The sequence below is a fragment of the Canis lupus genome, chromosome 20, assembly GCF_048164855.1.
Source record: "Canis lupus baileyi chromosome 20, mCanLup2.hap1, whole genome shotgun sequence".
NCBI classification, from domain to species: Eukaryota; Metazoa; Chordata; class Mammalia; order Carnivora; family Canidae; genus Canis; species Canis lupus.
Window position 1 is genome coordinate 35,256,520 of NC_132857.1, and position 18,865 is coordinate 35,275,384.

Genomic DNA, 18,865 nt, shown 5'->3' on the forward strand with positions numbered 1-18,865 from the left:
TGGTTGCTCAGTACCGAGTCCTTACTTCTAACCCATTCTCCATTAACTGCTCATAAACCTATTTTCTTTTTTTTTAAACCTATTTTCTAAAACAAATCTGATCATATCATTTCACTTGTCAAAAAGCAAATTGGCTATAAACAGCTCCTAAAGGGATCCCTGGGTGGTGCAGCGGTTTGGCGCCTGCCTTTGGCCCAGGGCACGATCCTGGAGACCCGGGATCGAATCCCATGTTGGGCTCCCAGTGCATGGAGCCTGCTTCTCCCTCTGCCTGTGTCTCTGCCTCTCTCTCTCTCTGTGTGTGACTATCATAAATAAATAAATTAATTAATTAAAAAAAATAAACAGCTCCTAAAAATATGAAGATAACTAAATGGTACCCCCAAAACCTTATTTCTTGACAATGTAATTTAAAAAAATAAGGAAGTGGAATGAATAATGTATGAAATTAATCATTATGTTTTTCAAAGATGTCTAAAAAATGAAGGAGATAAAAATGTTACAAAATGTTACATTATAATCATTCAGCCTGGTCAGAACTATAATGCTTGGCACAGGGTTTATTAATTTCACTCACATCAACAGCAAAAAAAAAAAAAAAAAAACAACCCAAAAAACAAAAAAACAAAAACAAAAACAAAACAAAACAAAACAAAAAAACCCCAGGAATGAATAAAACTAAACAGATTATTTCATTACTCCCTCAACATAATTTACTGTTTAATTAAATAAAGGGTCAAGTGATAATCCTGTAATCACATTTGTAAAAATGTAAGCCAAAGTCCTCACCATTTTTAATAGTAATTTTAATCTTTTAAGAACAATTCAGACACTGACATAGATGCAGCTTACCTTGCAAATACCCTGTCTTTATTTGCTTTTTCTTTGCCATACTGAACTGACTGGACTTCAGTTCTTCCACTGAAATACATAAACATGCACAATAATAAAAACTTAGAACTCTAAGATAAAATAACAGCATGTAAGATGATTGTACTATAACTCTATAAGAGACAAATTTCTAGCAGAGAAAAGGGGATGGAGGATAAGAAGGAAAGACTGTACTCAATTCCAGTTCTACCTTCATGGATGAAGCTTATCTATGGCTCTTCCTTTAATGAATAAAGATGTGTTCATAGACACTTCATTTTTTTTAGATACTTCTTTACTGGAGAATGACTACCACCCTCATCCCATAGGTTGGGCCTGTGGTTTAGCTATTGTCTCTAGTATCCCCTTGATGAAAGGCCTGAAACATAAGGAATCTTAAAGAACTGCTCTTTCCTTGGGCTTTTCTTCCTTGTCTAATGGTAATCATCAAGAAATGAAGACAGGTTATAGCCTCAAATCCTTCCTTGTCCAGACACAGGCAACTCCAGACTTTTGTATACAGGAAGGAACAAAGGACAGAAATATGGTTGTGAGTTGGACACCATCGGTGATTTGTCTTGAAGCCAATCTGTCTAGCAAGCGCATAGTTTATGCATGAAAACTGAGCCTCCTCTGTGGTAGACCAGTATATTCAGACCAAATCTGTTACTAAAAACTTGGTTCTCAGAGAATTTGCTACTTAACATATCACATTATTTCAGTGTGAACAGACATAAATGTCTAGTATATCAAATATGTATTTTTATATTTATATTTGTAGATAGATATCTGATTCATGTAAAAGTAGCCAAATACAGGTTTACAAAGCAAAGCCAACAATTTTAAGATCATCTTCCATGGATTAGTATAGATAAATGTGAACAGAAATGGTCTGTTGAAGTCTTAATGGAAAAGTCAGAAACCATGATTTTTTTTTTAATTTTTATTTATTTATGATAGTCAGAGAGAGAGAGAGAGAGGCAGAGACACAGGCAGAGGGAGAAGCAGGCTCCATGCACCGGGAGCCCGATGTGGGATTCGATCCCGGGTCTCCAGGATTGCGCCCTGGGCCAAAGGCAGGCGCCAAACCGCTGTGCCACCCAGGGATCCCAGAAACCATGATTTTTAAACCTACGTATGTTGAAGTTTTAAAACATATTTCCTTTAAAGATAAACTATATTTGCAATTGTCAACAAGGTAACAAACTGAGGTTCACTATTGTTTTGTATTTCCATATTAGAACAATGATTTTTATTTTTTTTAAAGATTTATTTATTCATAAGAGACAGAGAGAGAGAGAGAAAAAGAGAGGTAGAGACATAGGCAGAGGGAGAAGCAGGCTCCATGTAGGGAACCTGACGTGGGACGTGATCCCAGGACTCCAGGATCATGCCCTGGGATGAAGGCGGTGCTAAACCACTGAGCCACCCAGGCTGCCCTAAAACAATGATTTTAATCCCTTCAATATTATGGAAGAGAGAGAATAAAGGTATGTGAGTAAGTTGGTGGAAGAAGTAATAAATCTTCTGATATTCTGAATTTCATCTCTCAGTCTAAATAATATACCAAAATTTTGAAGTCTTACAAAAGTTCTAGTATTTCCAAAGATTGATTATGAGTACCCAATAGGGATCAAGGACCATATCCAGAGAAACATTTGTTTTGCTGCCACTCCTATCTCGGTTACAAGATTATTAATCATTTTGATTAAAAAAGTGCTTTGAATATATTTTAAAAGTACTTAAGGACTACAAACATAAAACTTCATTGTTAAGAGTTATAAAAGCTATAAACATAGGGAGGATCCCTGGGTGGCACAGCGGTTTGGCGCCTGCCTTTGGCCCAGGGCGTGATCCTGGAGACCGGGGATCAAATCCCACGTCGGGCTCCCGGTGCATGGGGCCTGCTTCTCCCTCTGCCTGTGTCTCTGCCTCTCTCTCTCTCTGAGTGACTATCATAAAAAAAAAAAAGCTATAAACATATATGGTTTACTTATATAAACTAATTAACATTAACTAAGCTGTCACAGGCCTGAATCCTCTTCCTGTGCTCTGCTAAGTTTTGTAGGAGGCTTGCTAGTCAATAAACTCTATTTTTTAGGTTCCTTTGTGAGTTGGCTGTTAGGTTCTACTTTTTTTCTGGTGGGAGATCAGAAAGTAGAGCAAAACAAAAGAAGGAGATTGTCAGATGCAGGTGGCTGCTGTAACAATATAGTAGGAAGAGAACGTTGGGAGAAACAGCACCTTGTGGATGGTATGTAACATCCCTGATCAAAGTAGCACCTCTCGGGCAGATCCAGAACCAACTGGGTCGGTAGCTCTAAGGCTACCAATTATTTTTTTTTTAATATTTTATTTATTTATTTGACAGGGAGAGAGAGAGCACAAGCAGGGAGAGTAGCAGGCAGAGGGAGAGGGAGAAGCAGGTTCCACACTGAGCAGAGAGCCTGATGCGATGTGGGGCTCCATTCTAGTGTCTTGGAATCAAGGTCTGAGACAAAGGCAAATGCTTAACCGACTGAGCCACGCAGGTACCCCAAAGGTTTATGTTTCATATTATCCATAATATTGTTCTTTAGGACTTCAATATTATTATTAGAACAAAATGCAAAACTGTACCATAATCTATGAACGCCAAAATCTGACGGTAAGATACTTATTTTTAGAACAATAAGAAAAAGACAATTGGTAAAAGAATACATGCTAATTATAACTAATTTCAGCAATACAGAAAAGCATAAGAAAAAGATGTCTTTAAAATCCCAAATTAAAAAAAATTAAATTAAAAAACAATGAAAACCCCAAATTTAGCCAGTCTTAAGAAAGAATCTCTATTATGAGCAAGTAAAAATCATTCTAAAACTCTATATATAGAAAATGCTACAAATAAGAAACATAACTCTATTAACAGAATGATTATGCTATATATCCCACTTTTAGTGAAAACATTATTAAACTCATTTCCCTTGAACTAAAAGAAAGAAACGACTGCCATTCATATATAAAGGATGAAAAAAGATTAGAAAAACTTCAAGGAGTTGGTGTTATTAATATTTAATTTTTGTTAATATGGATTCTCATACTTCCACTAGTCCCTTGCTTCCTTTTCTTAGTTATATAGCTATTTTTACTTTATCAAAGTTTATAGCATTTTAATTCTATTCTATAAATTAATTCTGACAGTTGTCAAGGATCAGTTATCTATATTTAAAGGATTTAACCTTATTCTTAGTTCTTTTTTTTTTAATTCTTAGTTCTTTTACCAAGATTCTTCTTGAGTCATGTTGACTTCTCTCTCAGATGGCTTAATTTTCTTAAAACAATTTTTTTTCTGGGTGCCTGGCTGGCTTGGTCAGTAAGAATGTGACTTTTGATCTCAGAGTTGTGAGTTAGAGCCCCACACTGGGTACAAGAGGTCACCTAAACACGAAATCTTAAAAAAGAATTTTTTTCGTAGATGGGCTCAGAGATGTTGCCTTGATAATATCTAGAGGCAGACTTGAATGGCATACTGGGCAAGTTTAATATTTTTCACTTTTTTTCGTTAGGACTTGGTGGCTCACGTTATTATTACAAAGAATATCATAAACTTTATGCCAAAAAAATTCCTCAGTACTTAGAGGAAGGAGATAAATTGTTTGAAAAACATGAACTACCAAAGCTCACTAAGAAAAGAAAGAAAACCTGAACTGCTTTATTTGTATTAAAGAATTTGAATGTGTTGTTCAAAAACTTCCTATAAACAAAACTTCTGCCCTGGATGGATTAGTTGGTAGGTTCTGCCAAACATTTTAAAAAGAAAGGACATCATTACTACAGAAACTTTTCTAGAAAAATGAAAATGAGTGAATACTTCTCTATTCATCCAGTGAAGCCAAAATTACCCTGACACTAAAACCTGGCAATAATATTACAAGAAAATAAAACTGTAGAGCAATATCCTTCGTGAACAAAAATGCAAAAATCCTAAACAAAAATTTGGTAAACTGAATTAAAAAAACAGAAAAGGGATAATAGGTCATGATCAAATGGGATTTATCCTAGGAATATTGGGGTGGTGATTAGTACTTAAAACTCAATGTAATTCAACATGCAAACAAATTAAAAGAAAACCACATAATCTTTGTAACACCTGCAGAAAAAGCATTTGACAAAAACCAATATCCAATCCTAACAAAAGCTTCAGGGAGATGTAGAAGGAATTTCCTCAACATGCATTATATACAGCATCTATGAAGAGCCTACAACTAATACAATACTCAATAGTAAAAGATTAATATCTTCCCCCCACCCCAAGATAAAGAAAAGACAAGGATATTTATTCTCACCACTTCTATTCAGCACTGTACAGGAGGTTCTAGCTGGGGGAATAAGGAAAGAAAAAGAAATAAAAAGTATCAGAATGGAAAGGAAGAATTAAAACTGTCTTTATCGTCTAGGTAGAAAATCTGTTGGAAGCTACAAAAAAGATCCTAGAATAAGCGAGGCAAGCAAGGTGTCACTATTGAAATAAAATCAACATAAAAAAAATCATTTGTATTTGTTTCATGGTAAACAATCTCGAATTGAAATTTTAAAAGACCTCAAAAAATTAAGGATAAATTTAGCAAAGACCTGTGAAATTTGTGAAAGATCTATATGCTAAAAAACTATAAACAACAAAGAAAGAAAAGACAAATAGATAAAAGATGTACTTGTTTCATGAGTTTGAAAACTCAGTGTTTTTAAGATGTCAATGCTCCTGAAATTTATCTATAGTTTCAGCACAATCCCAATTAAAATCCAAGAAGTGGTTTTTGTTTTGGCTTTTTTCTTGAAAGAAAGAGAGAGTACACACAAGTGGCAAGGTGGAGGGGGTGGGCAGAGGGAGGGGGACAAAGAGAATCTCAAGCATGCTCCATGCCCAGCACAGAGCCCCAAGTGGGGCTCCATCCCACAACCCAGATATCATGACCTAAGTTGAGATCAAGAGTCACCAGGTGCTCCCCCTTAAGAAGTCTTTTTCTGTAGAAATAAGTCAGCTAGTTCTAAAGTTCAGATGAAAATGCGAAGAATCTAAAACATTTGAAAACAACTTTAAAAAAGAACAAAGTTGGAGGACTATTACACTCTAAGACTTACTATAAATAAATCCAAAAACAAGTCCACACAAATGCTGATAACTTATTTTCAAGAAAGGGGCAAAGGCAATTCAGTGGAGAAAGAAAGGGTGATCTTTGCAAAAATTAATGCTGAAACAACTGGCTACCCATATGCAAAAAAATGAACTTTATATACTTTTTGAATGTACTTCATATCATATGCAAACATTATTTCCACGTGGATCACATATCTAAGTGTAAGAAGTAAAACTATAAAACTCTTAAAAGAAAACAGAGGAATAAATCTTTTCAGCTTTGGGATAGGCAAAGATTTTAGATTTGACACCAAAAGAAAGATCCATGAAAGAATAGTAAATTAAATTTCATCAAAATTGTGTACTCTTCAGAAGAGGTTTGGATGAAAATGCAATGGAACTGGAACTCTCAAGGCTGGTGAGTACACAGAATTGTAAAAACTGCTCTGAAAAAATGATTGGCAGTTTCTTGCTTGCAAAGTTAAACATATATCTACCATGTGATGTGGCCATTCCACTCACAGGTATTTAACAAGGGAAGTTAAACCATATAAATACTATGAATGCTCACAGCAGCTTTATTTGAAACAGCCAAAACCTGCAAACAACCCAAGTGGGGAAACAATTAACACTTAATATTCATAAGCAAGTGAACAGATAACAAATTGTGACACACCTATACAGTGGAATAATACTCCACAGAAGAGAAATGAACCACTGAAATGCAACAACATGGATGAATTTCAGAACGATTATGCAAAGTGAAAAGAGGCTGTACTAAAGAGTATGTAACATATATGCTTCAATTTACATAAAATCCTATAAAATGCAAACCAATTTGTAGGGACAGAAAGCAGATCAGTGGTGGCACAGGGACAAAGAAGGGTGGAAGAAAAGAGGTTACAGAGGAGAGTATAAGGAGAAAACAGGGGCAGCCCGCGTGGCTTGGCAGTTTAGTACCGCCTTTAGTCCGGGATGTGATCGTGGAGACCCAGGATCGAGTCCTACGTCAGGCTCCCTGCATGGAGCCTGCTTCTCCCTCTGCCTGTGTCTCTGCCTCTCTGCCTCTCTGTCTCTCTCTCTCTGTCTCATGAATAAATAAAATCTTAAAAAAAAAAAAAAAGGCAAAAACAGGGGAGGATATGCTTGCTATCCTGATACGGGGATGGATTTGAGGATGCAAATACACCTCCAAACATCAAATTTTAGATGCTAAATATGGTACACAAATTATACCTTAATAAAGCTGTTAAAAAGCATAAAATGTGCCAGTACTGGGCCCATATTCCCACAAGGGCAGTAATAGCTTGAATGGTAAGTTACTGCTCCTCACTTTACCATTATTTTTTTCTTAGATTGTTCTTTAGCTTGTTTTTATTAACATCTGTGGTTGAAATTTCATTGTTTCGGTGATTTTTTTCCTCAGATTGGTTTCTTTAACTGTTTTTTGTACTTACTATCATGACTAGATTTTGTTTGCTGTGGTATACTTTGGGTAAACTCCTTGATACTTTTCTCATCGTGTCTGACATCCGTCTGAACTATAGCTGAAAGCAGGTTATTACATTCTATGCATTTCTTTGTTGTCTAAGAGAAATGGTATGTGTACATTTATGTGTAAGTCATATTTTCAAGGACAGAGGGAAGGAAGAATTATGCTAAAGATAGTGTACTCCTTGGATAATAACCCTGAGGGTCACTTAATTAGTAATTAAGTTCACTAACAGACTGCTATTATGGTCTACGTTATTTTCTCAATGGAAATTTCTTCTAACCCTACTGAGATTTATATAAGACTTTTTAAATTTTTTTCTTGACTTTCACCAGTGATCTAATACTTGTACTCTCAGTCAGTCTGTCCGTCCATCAGTCCATCCATCGAAGTATATGCTTCACACCTGGCATGGAGCCCAAAGCAGGCCTTGAACTCACAATTCTGAGATTAAGACCTGAGCTGGGATCAAGAGTCAGATGCTTAACAGACTGAACCACCTAGGTGTCCCATCAGTCTATTTATTTTTAAATTTGTGATTACCATCACCTTACTTTCCTCAAAATTGCTTTTAGGAAGGTTACAGAAGAATTACACATGACATCACTTAAGAATCTGCTGTGGCATTTTTGCTGTTAAAAGTTTCCTAATTCTGCTTAAGTGCTGCCAATGAATTTGGGAGCTGCTTTTTTGGAGAGGAGGGACATATATTTTTAATAGTATATACTGTACTAAGCTTTATGCTGTAATTTTTAATGAAATTACAAATTGGGAATATAAAAATGTTTGAGATTTTTAATATATGCCTTTTCTGAGGCATGTACAAATATTTTCCACATGAATATACAACATGAATTAATCTAACACATAATGATAAGGTTTTATTTACTGAAGATGGCAAATCTTTTGTGGAACAGAAACGGGTAACATTTGTTTAAGTAGATTATGAATGACTTTGCTATGTGATTCTTATCATATTGCACTTAAAAAACTAGCTTTCAAGGGTCTTTTAAGAATTCTTTTAAGGCAAAATTAATCAGAACTTCTCCAAATATAGAATTATCCCTCAAAGATTGTTTCCTATAGGAAAAAAATAAAAGCTATCAAGAAGAAAATAAGACAGTTTTAGGAAAAGGAATCTAGGGTTGTTGTTCATTCACTAAATGTGATTTCTGTATAATAGCTGTTTGAACTTTTATAATAAAGGGTTTAACGAACTTATACATAAAAAAGCAAACTACAGGTATCCCCTGCTTTTGCAAAGTTTGTGTTATGCCACTTTGCTTTTATAAAATGTCTACATTAGACAGTACCTGTTTTCAATGCCCAAAAGATGTTTTGCTTTTACAAAAAAACAGAGAAAATAGCATTCAGTGTTTGTTTTGCAGCAAGCACTATAGAGTCTGTGCACACCGCAAGCAGCAAGAGTGCCCCACCAACCTCCTTCCAAGGAAGTACACTCAGCATCCCAGCATCAAGCCAGAGTTTTGAACTATGTCTGTGAGCATCTGTGCTTTATCTCAATTTATTTTGTCCATTCATTAGCAAGATGTGTCCTAAGGTATCTGAAAAAAGCCTATGAGAGGTGATTCTTGGAGTCTGGGAATGCTAAATAATTTTTTCCATATAAATGAATGGTAATGGCTTCTTCACTTTATGCTATCTGGCTTATAAAAGGTTTCATAGGAACAGTCTACTTTTGGATAGTGAGGGAAACTGGCAATTATATGCTCATGCAGAAGATACTTTCATTTTGACAAAGATGTCTTAGAACAAAGAAAAGTTTTCTTATAAATGTTTAACAAAGATACATTGGAATTCATAACATGTCTAGAATGTAAATAAGTGACTGATTTACTTTAAAAAATAATGATCTAAAATATAGTCAGTGGAAGAGATTTCTCCATCTTGTTGGATCACAAGACCCTTTAAAACTTTTTGCTAATCTATAGGGGGCCACAGTTCAAAGATTATGACTCAGTAGGTACATATGAATTATAAGCATTCTATGATTCATTAAAATAGATCTTTATCTTAAAGTGAGGAAAAATCCAATAATAAAGCATTAATGCATAAGCAATACTCACCAGTACCGAAATTTTGAACCTAATGTAAAATAATGTGCAAAAAAATTCTTTTGAGGTGGAAGTGGTCTGTCCAAACGGAAGAATGTGTGATGTTCTACACATGCTTTCCACAAATTTTTGCATGCTCTGTAATTCACCATATTAAATCCCAATAATGTTTCTCTAGATTCATGCTGTAATAAATGACAAAATGCAGAGAATACCAGTAAAATATCAGAATCTAATGCTCCATTTAGTTTACTTTCTACAGATAAATAATCTAGCCTTACAAATAACTAATCCTTAAAGAATAGTACCTTCTTTTGCTTACCCAATAAAAAAGCAGTAACATAAATGGAAAGGTTTGCAAAATGTGAATCTCACCTCATTCAGTAATATTAATGACTTTTAGGACTTTAATTTTAGAATATAGTTAGAAATAAGTTTAAGAATTGATACATATCTGTTTTCAAAACTTACTAGCTATAATTCTATATCAAACTGTAATATTGGCCCATGAATTAAACTTTAAGATATATCATCACATCTTTTAAAAATATCTCGAAATTTGTAAATCTGTCTAGATTGTCAGTACATAGGTATATTCACTCATCACTTCTGAACACTATTATGCAACTCAAATTTTAACATAATACAGACATTTCTTTAATTTTTCTCTAAAAGACTGGTACAAATTACTATTTATATGGTTTCACTGAAGTAAACCATATAAAGGCATGCATGTTTTAAGTGTACAGCTCTGGTTTTCATATAATGATATGAACATTTAACATCCAACCAGAGCAAGAAATGGATTATTACTAGCAACTCTGAAGTATTCTTTATGTCCCCTTTCTACCAGATTATCTTTGCAAAGGTAATCCCTCTTCTTTTATCACCATTGATTGGTTATAACTGTTTTTGAACTTTATATATATATATAGAATCATATATATATGTCTTTACGTCTGGTTGTTTTGTTGAGTATTATGTTTTTATATTCATCCATATGGTTATGAAAATAATTTTCATTCTATCATATTCATTCTGTCACATGAATATACCAGTTTATTTATCCATTTGGCATTGAAAGACATCTGAAGTTTCCAGTTTGAGGATATTTGTGTGCATTTCTGTTACTGGATCATAAGATTATGTGCTCATCTTCAGTAGATAATGCCCAACAGTTTTCCAAAATGGTTAGATCAATATGCACTCCCCTCCATCAGCAGTATATCCTCCACATACTTACCAACCACTGGCTTATCAAACTTTTCATTATACTATTATCACGATTCTGGTGGATCACATTTTGGTTATAATTTATATTTCCCTGATGATTAGTGAGGTTCAACACCTTCCTATGTTCCTAGTCATGTGGATGTTCTCATTTCTGAAGTATCTGTTTAAATCAGCAGCGTATTTTTGGATTGAGTTCGACATATAACCAAGGATGTGGTCCCCGTGTGTGCACCCATGTGTATTATATACATACTCTGTGCCACTTCCCTCCCTTAATGATGTCTTTTGATGGATACAGTTTTTAATTTTAACACAGTCTAAGTGAATGATCTTTTCTTTAAAGGTTTTCTATTCCTTTGATAGAAATGTTTGACTATCAAAAGATATATTTCCATAATGAAACTACAGTAAGATGCCCATGTATAAATATTAAACTACTATGTTAGAAGATAATATGCTTAGAATACTATTTTTTCATCACCAAAGAGTTAATTGTGCTTAACAGTGGAATTGTGTTTAACAGTAGGCCCCAATAGTTTACATATTGTACCACATGCCATAAATAATGCAAAATGACAGAGAAGGTCTTACACAGAGGAGCATGCAGAAATGCCTCTCAGGAAAAGCAACATCTAAGAATCAAACATATTTCTGACATTTTTGCATACTTCAAAAATTTTAGGTGTGATTTGGACTTTCTACTAATTGTATTTGGGCAACTTGTAACAAATTTGCAACAAAATCCACTTTCCACATTTTATAAACAATAGATAAAAATGTTATATTGAAAGAAAAGTAGTTTCTATAATGTTTGGGTATTTAAGACATGTTTCAGAGAAAAACATTAACAAGGCAACACTGCAGACTATGACTATTTACAGTCTTTAATCAGTAGTTAGATGACTTTTGTTGATCTAACTACTGTGGCTAAACACGTTCCTAATGATATATTACCTTGGAGAATAGTTGTGAGGATTAAATGACACGAAAATAGCTGTATAATTATCAGATACATACTATGACCTCAATCAATGTTAATACCATAATTATTATCGCCAATAATGATAGTATCATTAATGGGGAAAATCTAGAACTGACTTCTACATTGTCTTCTAACAATATAATAATTTAAAGTAAAATATTTGTTCTCTAGCTTCCAGGTGTTTTGAAACATGTATAAAAATTTTCATTAGCAGTATTAGTCATAATAGCTACAACCTGGTAATGCCAAAATTGTCCACTAACACAAAAATGAATAATTTATGGTTTATTCACTCGATATAATACCATACAGCAATAGAACTATTGCTATGTACAATATGAATGAACCTCACAATATTAAGGTTACAATGTAGACAAAAAGTGAACATTATGTATGACTGCATTCTTTAAAGTTCAAAAATAAGCAAACTAATCCACAATGAAACAAATGAGAATAGTATTTATCTTTTGGAAAGGTTAATAATAACAAATGGTCATCAGTTCCAATAGCAATAATACCAAGGCAGTAGTAATGTTCTACATATTAATATTGCATATATATTATATATCTATCAATCAAATACTATCCTTAATATTTGTATACTTTCCTGTGGAATTCAATAAAATAATAGAAAAAAAGTTCATAGTTTGTGAGTATAAATGATAAACCATAGTCAGATTATTACCCTGATAAAACACAGCCGATTCAAGTATTTTAAAGATTTCAAATACATTTTATACACATGCACACACACACAACCATCTTGAAATCTGCATTAATTTGTTAAGATTTATAAGAAATCATTTAAAGCAAAAGATAAAAATGAGTTTAAGTCAATTAAATAGATAAAATAATTTACAAGGTGAACTCTTTCCAAGGTGAACTCTTTCCAACGCTGTACTTTCCATGATAACTTAATGTACTGTATTCAATATGTAAAAAGGACATCAGCATTCCCACAAAGGGAGGAAATATACTATACATTCATGACCTAGAAACAAAACTAAACACTCAGTTTCCCTAAAAGAAAATGAGCTTATATATGAAAAGAAATGCTGTTGATTAGTACGGGGGGGGGGGGGGGGGGGAATATATATGAAAAAATGCTCAGTTATTACCTTTATGAATAGACCTTGACAACTGACAATGAACATCATGATTCAGATTAGAATAGACCTTGACAACTGACAATGAACATCATGATTCAGATTAGTTTCAAAGCTCAAAAGAGAGTAGAAGAACTTTAAATCAGAATCACATGGAAATTAACAATGTTCTAAAATGTGAATTAACTCAGTAGTCAGTTATCAACATTAGTAGTAATTTCACTCATACTAAAAGTGTGGCCATGAAGAACTTCATTTCTTAAGACTTCATTTACATAAATATTAAGTTCACATAAATGTTATTTTTACGAATACTATATTTATAAATATATTCACTTATATTAATAATTATTAGATCAATACTCACCACTTCTTTTCTAAGTTGAATAAAAAACTGTTTGCACTTAAAAGAAATTTTTACAATCTTCAACCTGGATTAAGAGAATGAATTGGGAGTATTTAAAATACTGAATAAATATAAAAACATTAACTTAAAATAATACAAAAATCTTTTAGCTCTATATTCAATAATATCTAAACATTCAATCATATATATACCCATTATATAAGAAATCTAAAGATTTTGGTGCTTCATGAAAAACTAGAATCTATCAACTGAACAAAGTTTTATCAGTATATTTGCTGTGAACTATTCTATCTTTTCCAATTTTATATCTAGAGAAATACATAAAAACACATACCACAAATTAAAATTTCAAGATATACCAAAAACTACAAGTCCTTTTCTGGTTCTGTAAGGAGCTTAGAAATCACCACTCCACTGTAATAAGTAAAAAAAAAAAAAAAAACTCAACATATTCTTCTTGGATTCACAAGAGAGGGGAGGGCACAGGGTAAAATGCTACACCCAAGATTTGAGAGACCAATGGGTGAGTAACAGAGAATTGCAGCTTATCAGAGCACAGACTCACAAGCAGAAACTGCTGGAGGAACTAGTGCCAGGGTAGGAAAACCTGAACTGTAATTTAAGAACTGTTGGAGGCTATGTGTGGACATATTCAACAGTGATAAAAGCTCCAGAGGGACACTGTTGCGGGAAGGGGAGGACCTCCTGCAATGTTGTTTATCTCTAGGAGCCCAATCAGACTCCCTTGGTAAATATCAGAGAAAAATACCCTTGGGTTTCCGGCTAGGGAAGGGGAAAAGAAACCATCTTGAAATATACTGGAGCACTCTGTTCTTAAGAAGGTCAGCCTTTAGCAGAAACTAGTTAACCAAATCCTCATCTGCTGGGGTATTACTAGAGCTTAACCAACCTGGGGAAGCCTACTCAACTCCCACTCACTCTAGCCATCCTATCCCACCTAGCAGGGAGGAAAAAACCCCAAAGAAACACTTGTGAAACTCAGTCTAGAGGAAAAGGCTCACTAAAACACTAAGAGCTAGTCACAGGACACAGAACACTTGCCAATCCCCCTACACCTCACAACAACATTACTAAGGGCCTATTTATAGCACTTCCTTTTACTGGAATATCATGTCTGGCTATCAAAAAATTACAAGGCAAACCGAAAAGCAAAAACATGATGTGAAGAGACAGAACAGAACCAGACATGGAAGGGATGCTGGAATTATGAGACTGGGAGTTTAAAACAATTATGATTAATATGCTAAGGGCGCTAATGGATAAAGCAAAAAGCACGTAAGAACAGATGGGCAATGTAAATCTAAGCACAGAGATGGAAATCATTAGAAAGACACCCCTCCAAATCTATGGGTAAAAAACACTATCACAGAAAATACTTTTCCTGACCTTATTAGTACACTGGACACAGCTAAGGAAATCATTTCAAAGGTAGATGATACATCAATAAAATCCTCAAAACCCCAAAAGCAAAGACTAAAGGACAAATACACTATCCAAGAAGTATGAGACAACTACAAAAGATGTGACATACAGTAACATATGATAATGGAAGTAACAAGAGAAGAGAAATGTAACAGAAGAAATGTTTGACACAAAAATGACTAAGGAACTTCTGCAAACTAACATCAAGCGGCAAACCACAGATCAAGGAAGTTCAGAGAACACAAGCAGGATAGATGCCTTAAAAAACCACACCTAGGTCTATCACTTTTAAACTATAACAAATCAAAGACAAAGAAAAAGATCTTAAAAGAAAGATCAGAAGATCAGAAAGATCAGAAGAAAAAACATCTCACCTACAGAGGCACAAAGGTAAGAAAAGGTATATCCAATTTCTCTGAAATCATGACGCAAGAAGACAGCAGAGTGATGTATTTAAAGTGTTGAGAGAAAAAAAGGCATCAACCCAAAATTTCATATTCTGTGAAATTATCCCTCAAAAATGAATGAGAAATAAAGACTTTCTCAAATAAAAATTGGGGGAATTTGTTGCCATGAGACCTACCTTGCAAGAAATGTAAAAAGAAAAATAATAAAGGCCAGAAACTTGGATCAATATGAAGAGGAAAAACACTGAAAAAAGGACTAAGTGATGATAAATGGTAAAATAAAAACTTGGTTATTCTTATTCTTAACTGATCTAACATCAGTTAGATCAGTTCAACATTTTGAACAAACGTATAACAGTTTGTTCAAAATAATAAAAGTAACAATGTATACAATTATATATGTACTTATCCTATCCATAGAATTATATATGTTACATGCTTATATGTTAGTGAAATGATTGACAGCAATGATACAAGGGACAGGAAATTAGTATTATTTTCTAATTGTTATAGGACACTCACACTACCCGTGACATGATATACTATTATTTGAAAGTAGACTTGGATTAATATAAATATAATTGCAAACTCTAGAGTAACCACTAAAAAAAAAAAAAAAAAAAAAAGGCAAAATAAGTAAAAATGATAAGCTAAGGACAGAAAAGAAAACCACAATAAAATGCTCAATTAAAAAACATATGGCAGAAAAAGAATGAAATACAAAAATGGAAACAAGAGCAACAAAGATAACATAGTAATGAATATAGTAGATATTAATACAAACATATAAAAAATGCTTTAAAATGCCATTGGACAGGCTCCTGGGCGGTTCAGTCAGTTAAACATCTGTCTTTGGCTGAGATCATGATTCTGGGGGTTCCTGGGATCAAGCCCCATGTTGGGCTACTTGCTCAGTGGGGAGTCTGCTTCTCCATCTCTTTGCCCCCCACTTGTGCTCTCTCTAGCTTTCCCTCTCTCTCAAATAAATAAAATCTTAAAAAGAATGTTAATGGGCTACAGATGTCCATCAACAGATGAACAGATAAAGATGTGGTGTATCTATACAATGGAATATTACTCAGCCATCAACAAAATGAAATCTTGATATTTGCAATGATGTTGATGGAACTAGAGGGTATTATGCTAAGTGAAGTAAGTCAATTAGAGAAAGACAATTATCATATGACCTCACTCATAAGAAGAATTTAAGAAACAAGTAATAGGAGTAAAGAGGAAGGGAGGGAAAAATAAAACAAGATGAAATCAGAGAGGGAGACAAACCGTAAGAGACTCTTAACCACAGGAAACAAACTAAGGGTTGAGGGAAGTGGGGTAGGGGGATTGGGTAACTGGGTGATAGGCATTATGGAGGGCACATGATATAATGAGCACTGGGTGTTATATACAGCTGATGAGTCACTGAACTCTATCTCTGAAACTAATATTAAATACACTATATGTTAATTGAATGTACATTAAATTTTAAAAATTAATAATAAAATATCAATGGGCTAAATGTAACAATTAAAAGACATCAGAGTGGATCAAAAAAACAAGACACAACAATATTTTATTTAAATATGAAGACATATATAGGTTAAATGTAAACAGATGTACAAAAAAATACCTGTTAAGACTAAAAAAAAAAGCAGGAGTACTAGGGATCTAATGTACATCATGGTGAATATAGTTAATAATACTGTATTGTACATTTGAATGTTGTTAAAAGATCTTAAAAGTTCTCATCATGAGGAAAAAGAATTTTAACTATGCGTAGTGATGAATACTGTTCAGATTTACAGTAATAACCATTGTGCAATATATAGAAATATTGAATCATTATTGTACACTTGAAAATAACATAATGTTATATGTCAATTATACCTCAAAAAAGAATGAAAGAAAAAAAGGGCTCTAATAATTTCAAAAAGAACAGACTTTAAAGCAAATATCAATTAATATAAACAGACACATTGAAAGATTAAAAAAAATCAGTTATATATGCCAAATAAGCATTTGACAAAATCCAACAACGATTCATGATGAAAACTCCCACTATATAGTAGGAAGACAGTGAAACTTTCTCCACTTGATAAAAGACTTTCTTAAAAAACCCTACAGCTAACATTATACTTAATAATGGTGAAAAACTAGAGATTTTACTACTAAGTAAAGAAAAGATGTTTCAGTTCACCACTCCTTTTCCACACCATATGAGAATTCCATGCTAATACAATTAAGGCACAAAAAGGGAATGAAAGATACAGATTTGGAAGGAAGACATAAACCTTAACTCACAGATGACACGATCACTTATGTGGAAGATCCAAGAGAATTGACAAATTCCTGGAACTAATAAGCAATTATAGCAAGGTGCAGGACATAAGATTAATACCAAAAGTCTATTTCTTTCCTGTATGTCAATAATGAACAGTAGAATTTGAAAACACCATAAACAAGATTTAAATTAGAACCCTCAAAAATGAAATACTTATACATAAATCTAAAAAATATGTATTAGAATTATAGGAGGAAAACCACAAAACTCTAATGAATAAAATCAAAGAACTAAATAAATATAAAGACACTCTGTATTTCTGGATAGGAATAATCAGTACTGTGAAGATGTCAATTCCCACTTTCAGAATGTCTGAAATCTCAGTCAAAATCCCACCGTTATTTTGTGGATATTGACGAATTGATTTTAAAGTTTATATGGAGAGGGAAAAAAACCCACAATTGGTATTGTAGTATTGAAAGAGAATACGAGAGTTGGAAGACTGAGATCACCCAATCTATACTTTAAAGCTACAGTAATGAAAACAGTATGGTACCGGTACAAGAATAGACAAAATAGATCAATGAAACAGAATGAAGAACCCAGGAATAAGCCCCCATAAATACATTCAAATGATTTCTGAAAAAGATGCAAAAGCAATACAATGTAGCAAAGACAGTTTCTCCAACAAATGGTGCTGGAACAAGTCAACATTCAAGAACACAAATATGAATCTAGACAAAGACAGTATATGCTTCACAAAAAATAAAAATGGATCAGAGACCTAAATGTAAAATTAAAGGCATAAAACTACTAAAAGATAACACAGGAGAAAACTTAGATGAACTTAGATGTGATGACGCTTTTTTAGCTAGAACACCAAAAATATGATCCATAAAAGAAATAATAAGCTGGATTTCATTAAAATTAAAAGCTTTTGTTCTGTGAAAGACCATATAAAGTAAAGTAAGACAAAACAAAGAAGAAAATATCTGTAGAAGACACATCGGAGAAAGGGTTATTATCCAAAATATTCAAAGAACTCTTAAAACTCAGTAATAATAAAACCCAATAAAAAATTAACCAAAGACCGTAACAGACACCTCACTACAGAAGATATAGAGAGCAGATAAGCATAGGAAAAGACACTTCAGATCATGCCAACATGCATATTAAAGCAATGATACACCACGACATACCTATAAAATGGCCAAAACCCAGAATACTAATAATATTAAATGCTGGTGAGGATGTGGATCAACAGGAGTTCTCATTCATTTTGATGGGAATGAAAAATGGTATAGTTATTTTGGTGGATAGTTTGTCAGTTTCTTATAAAGCTAAACATACTTGTACCATACATCCAGCAATTGCACTCCTTGGTATTTACTCAAAGGAAACAGGAATATATACATATACGCTATATATATATATATATATACACACACACACACACACACACACACACATATATATATATACAAAAAGCTGCACAT

At 33.5% G+C, this 18,865-nt stretch overlaps 1 protein-coding gene across 14 annotated transcripts in view; it reads right to left on the reverse strand.

Annotated features, from left to right (window-relative positions):
- PTPN4 (protein tyrosine phosphatase non-receptor type 4) overlaps window positions 1-18,865 on the reverse strand; it is a 207,937-nt gene that overhangs the window by 50,325 nt on the left and 138,747 nt on the right. For all 14 annotated transcript variants that reach the window (XM_072788886.1, XM_072788891.1, XM_072788887.1 and 11 more), the window contains 3 exons: window positions 13,242-13,305; window positions 9,566-9,738; window positions 853-921 (listed from right to left, as the gene is read on the reverse strand). In XM_072788886.1, coding sequence (XP_072644987.1) covers window positions 853-921; window positions 9,566-9,738; window positions 13,242-13,305 — 306 coding nt within the window. The remainder of the gene's footprint in view (window positions 1-852; window positions 922-9,565; window positions 9,739-13,241; window positions 13,306-18,865) is intronic.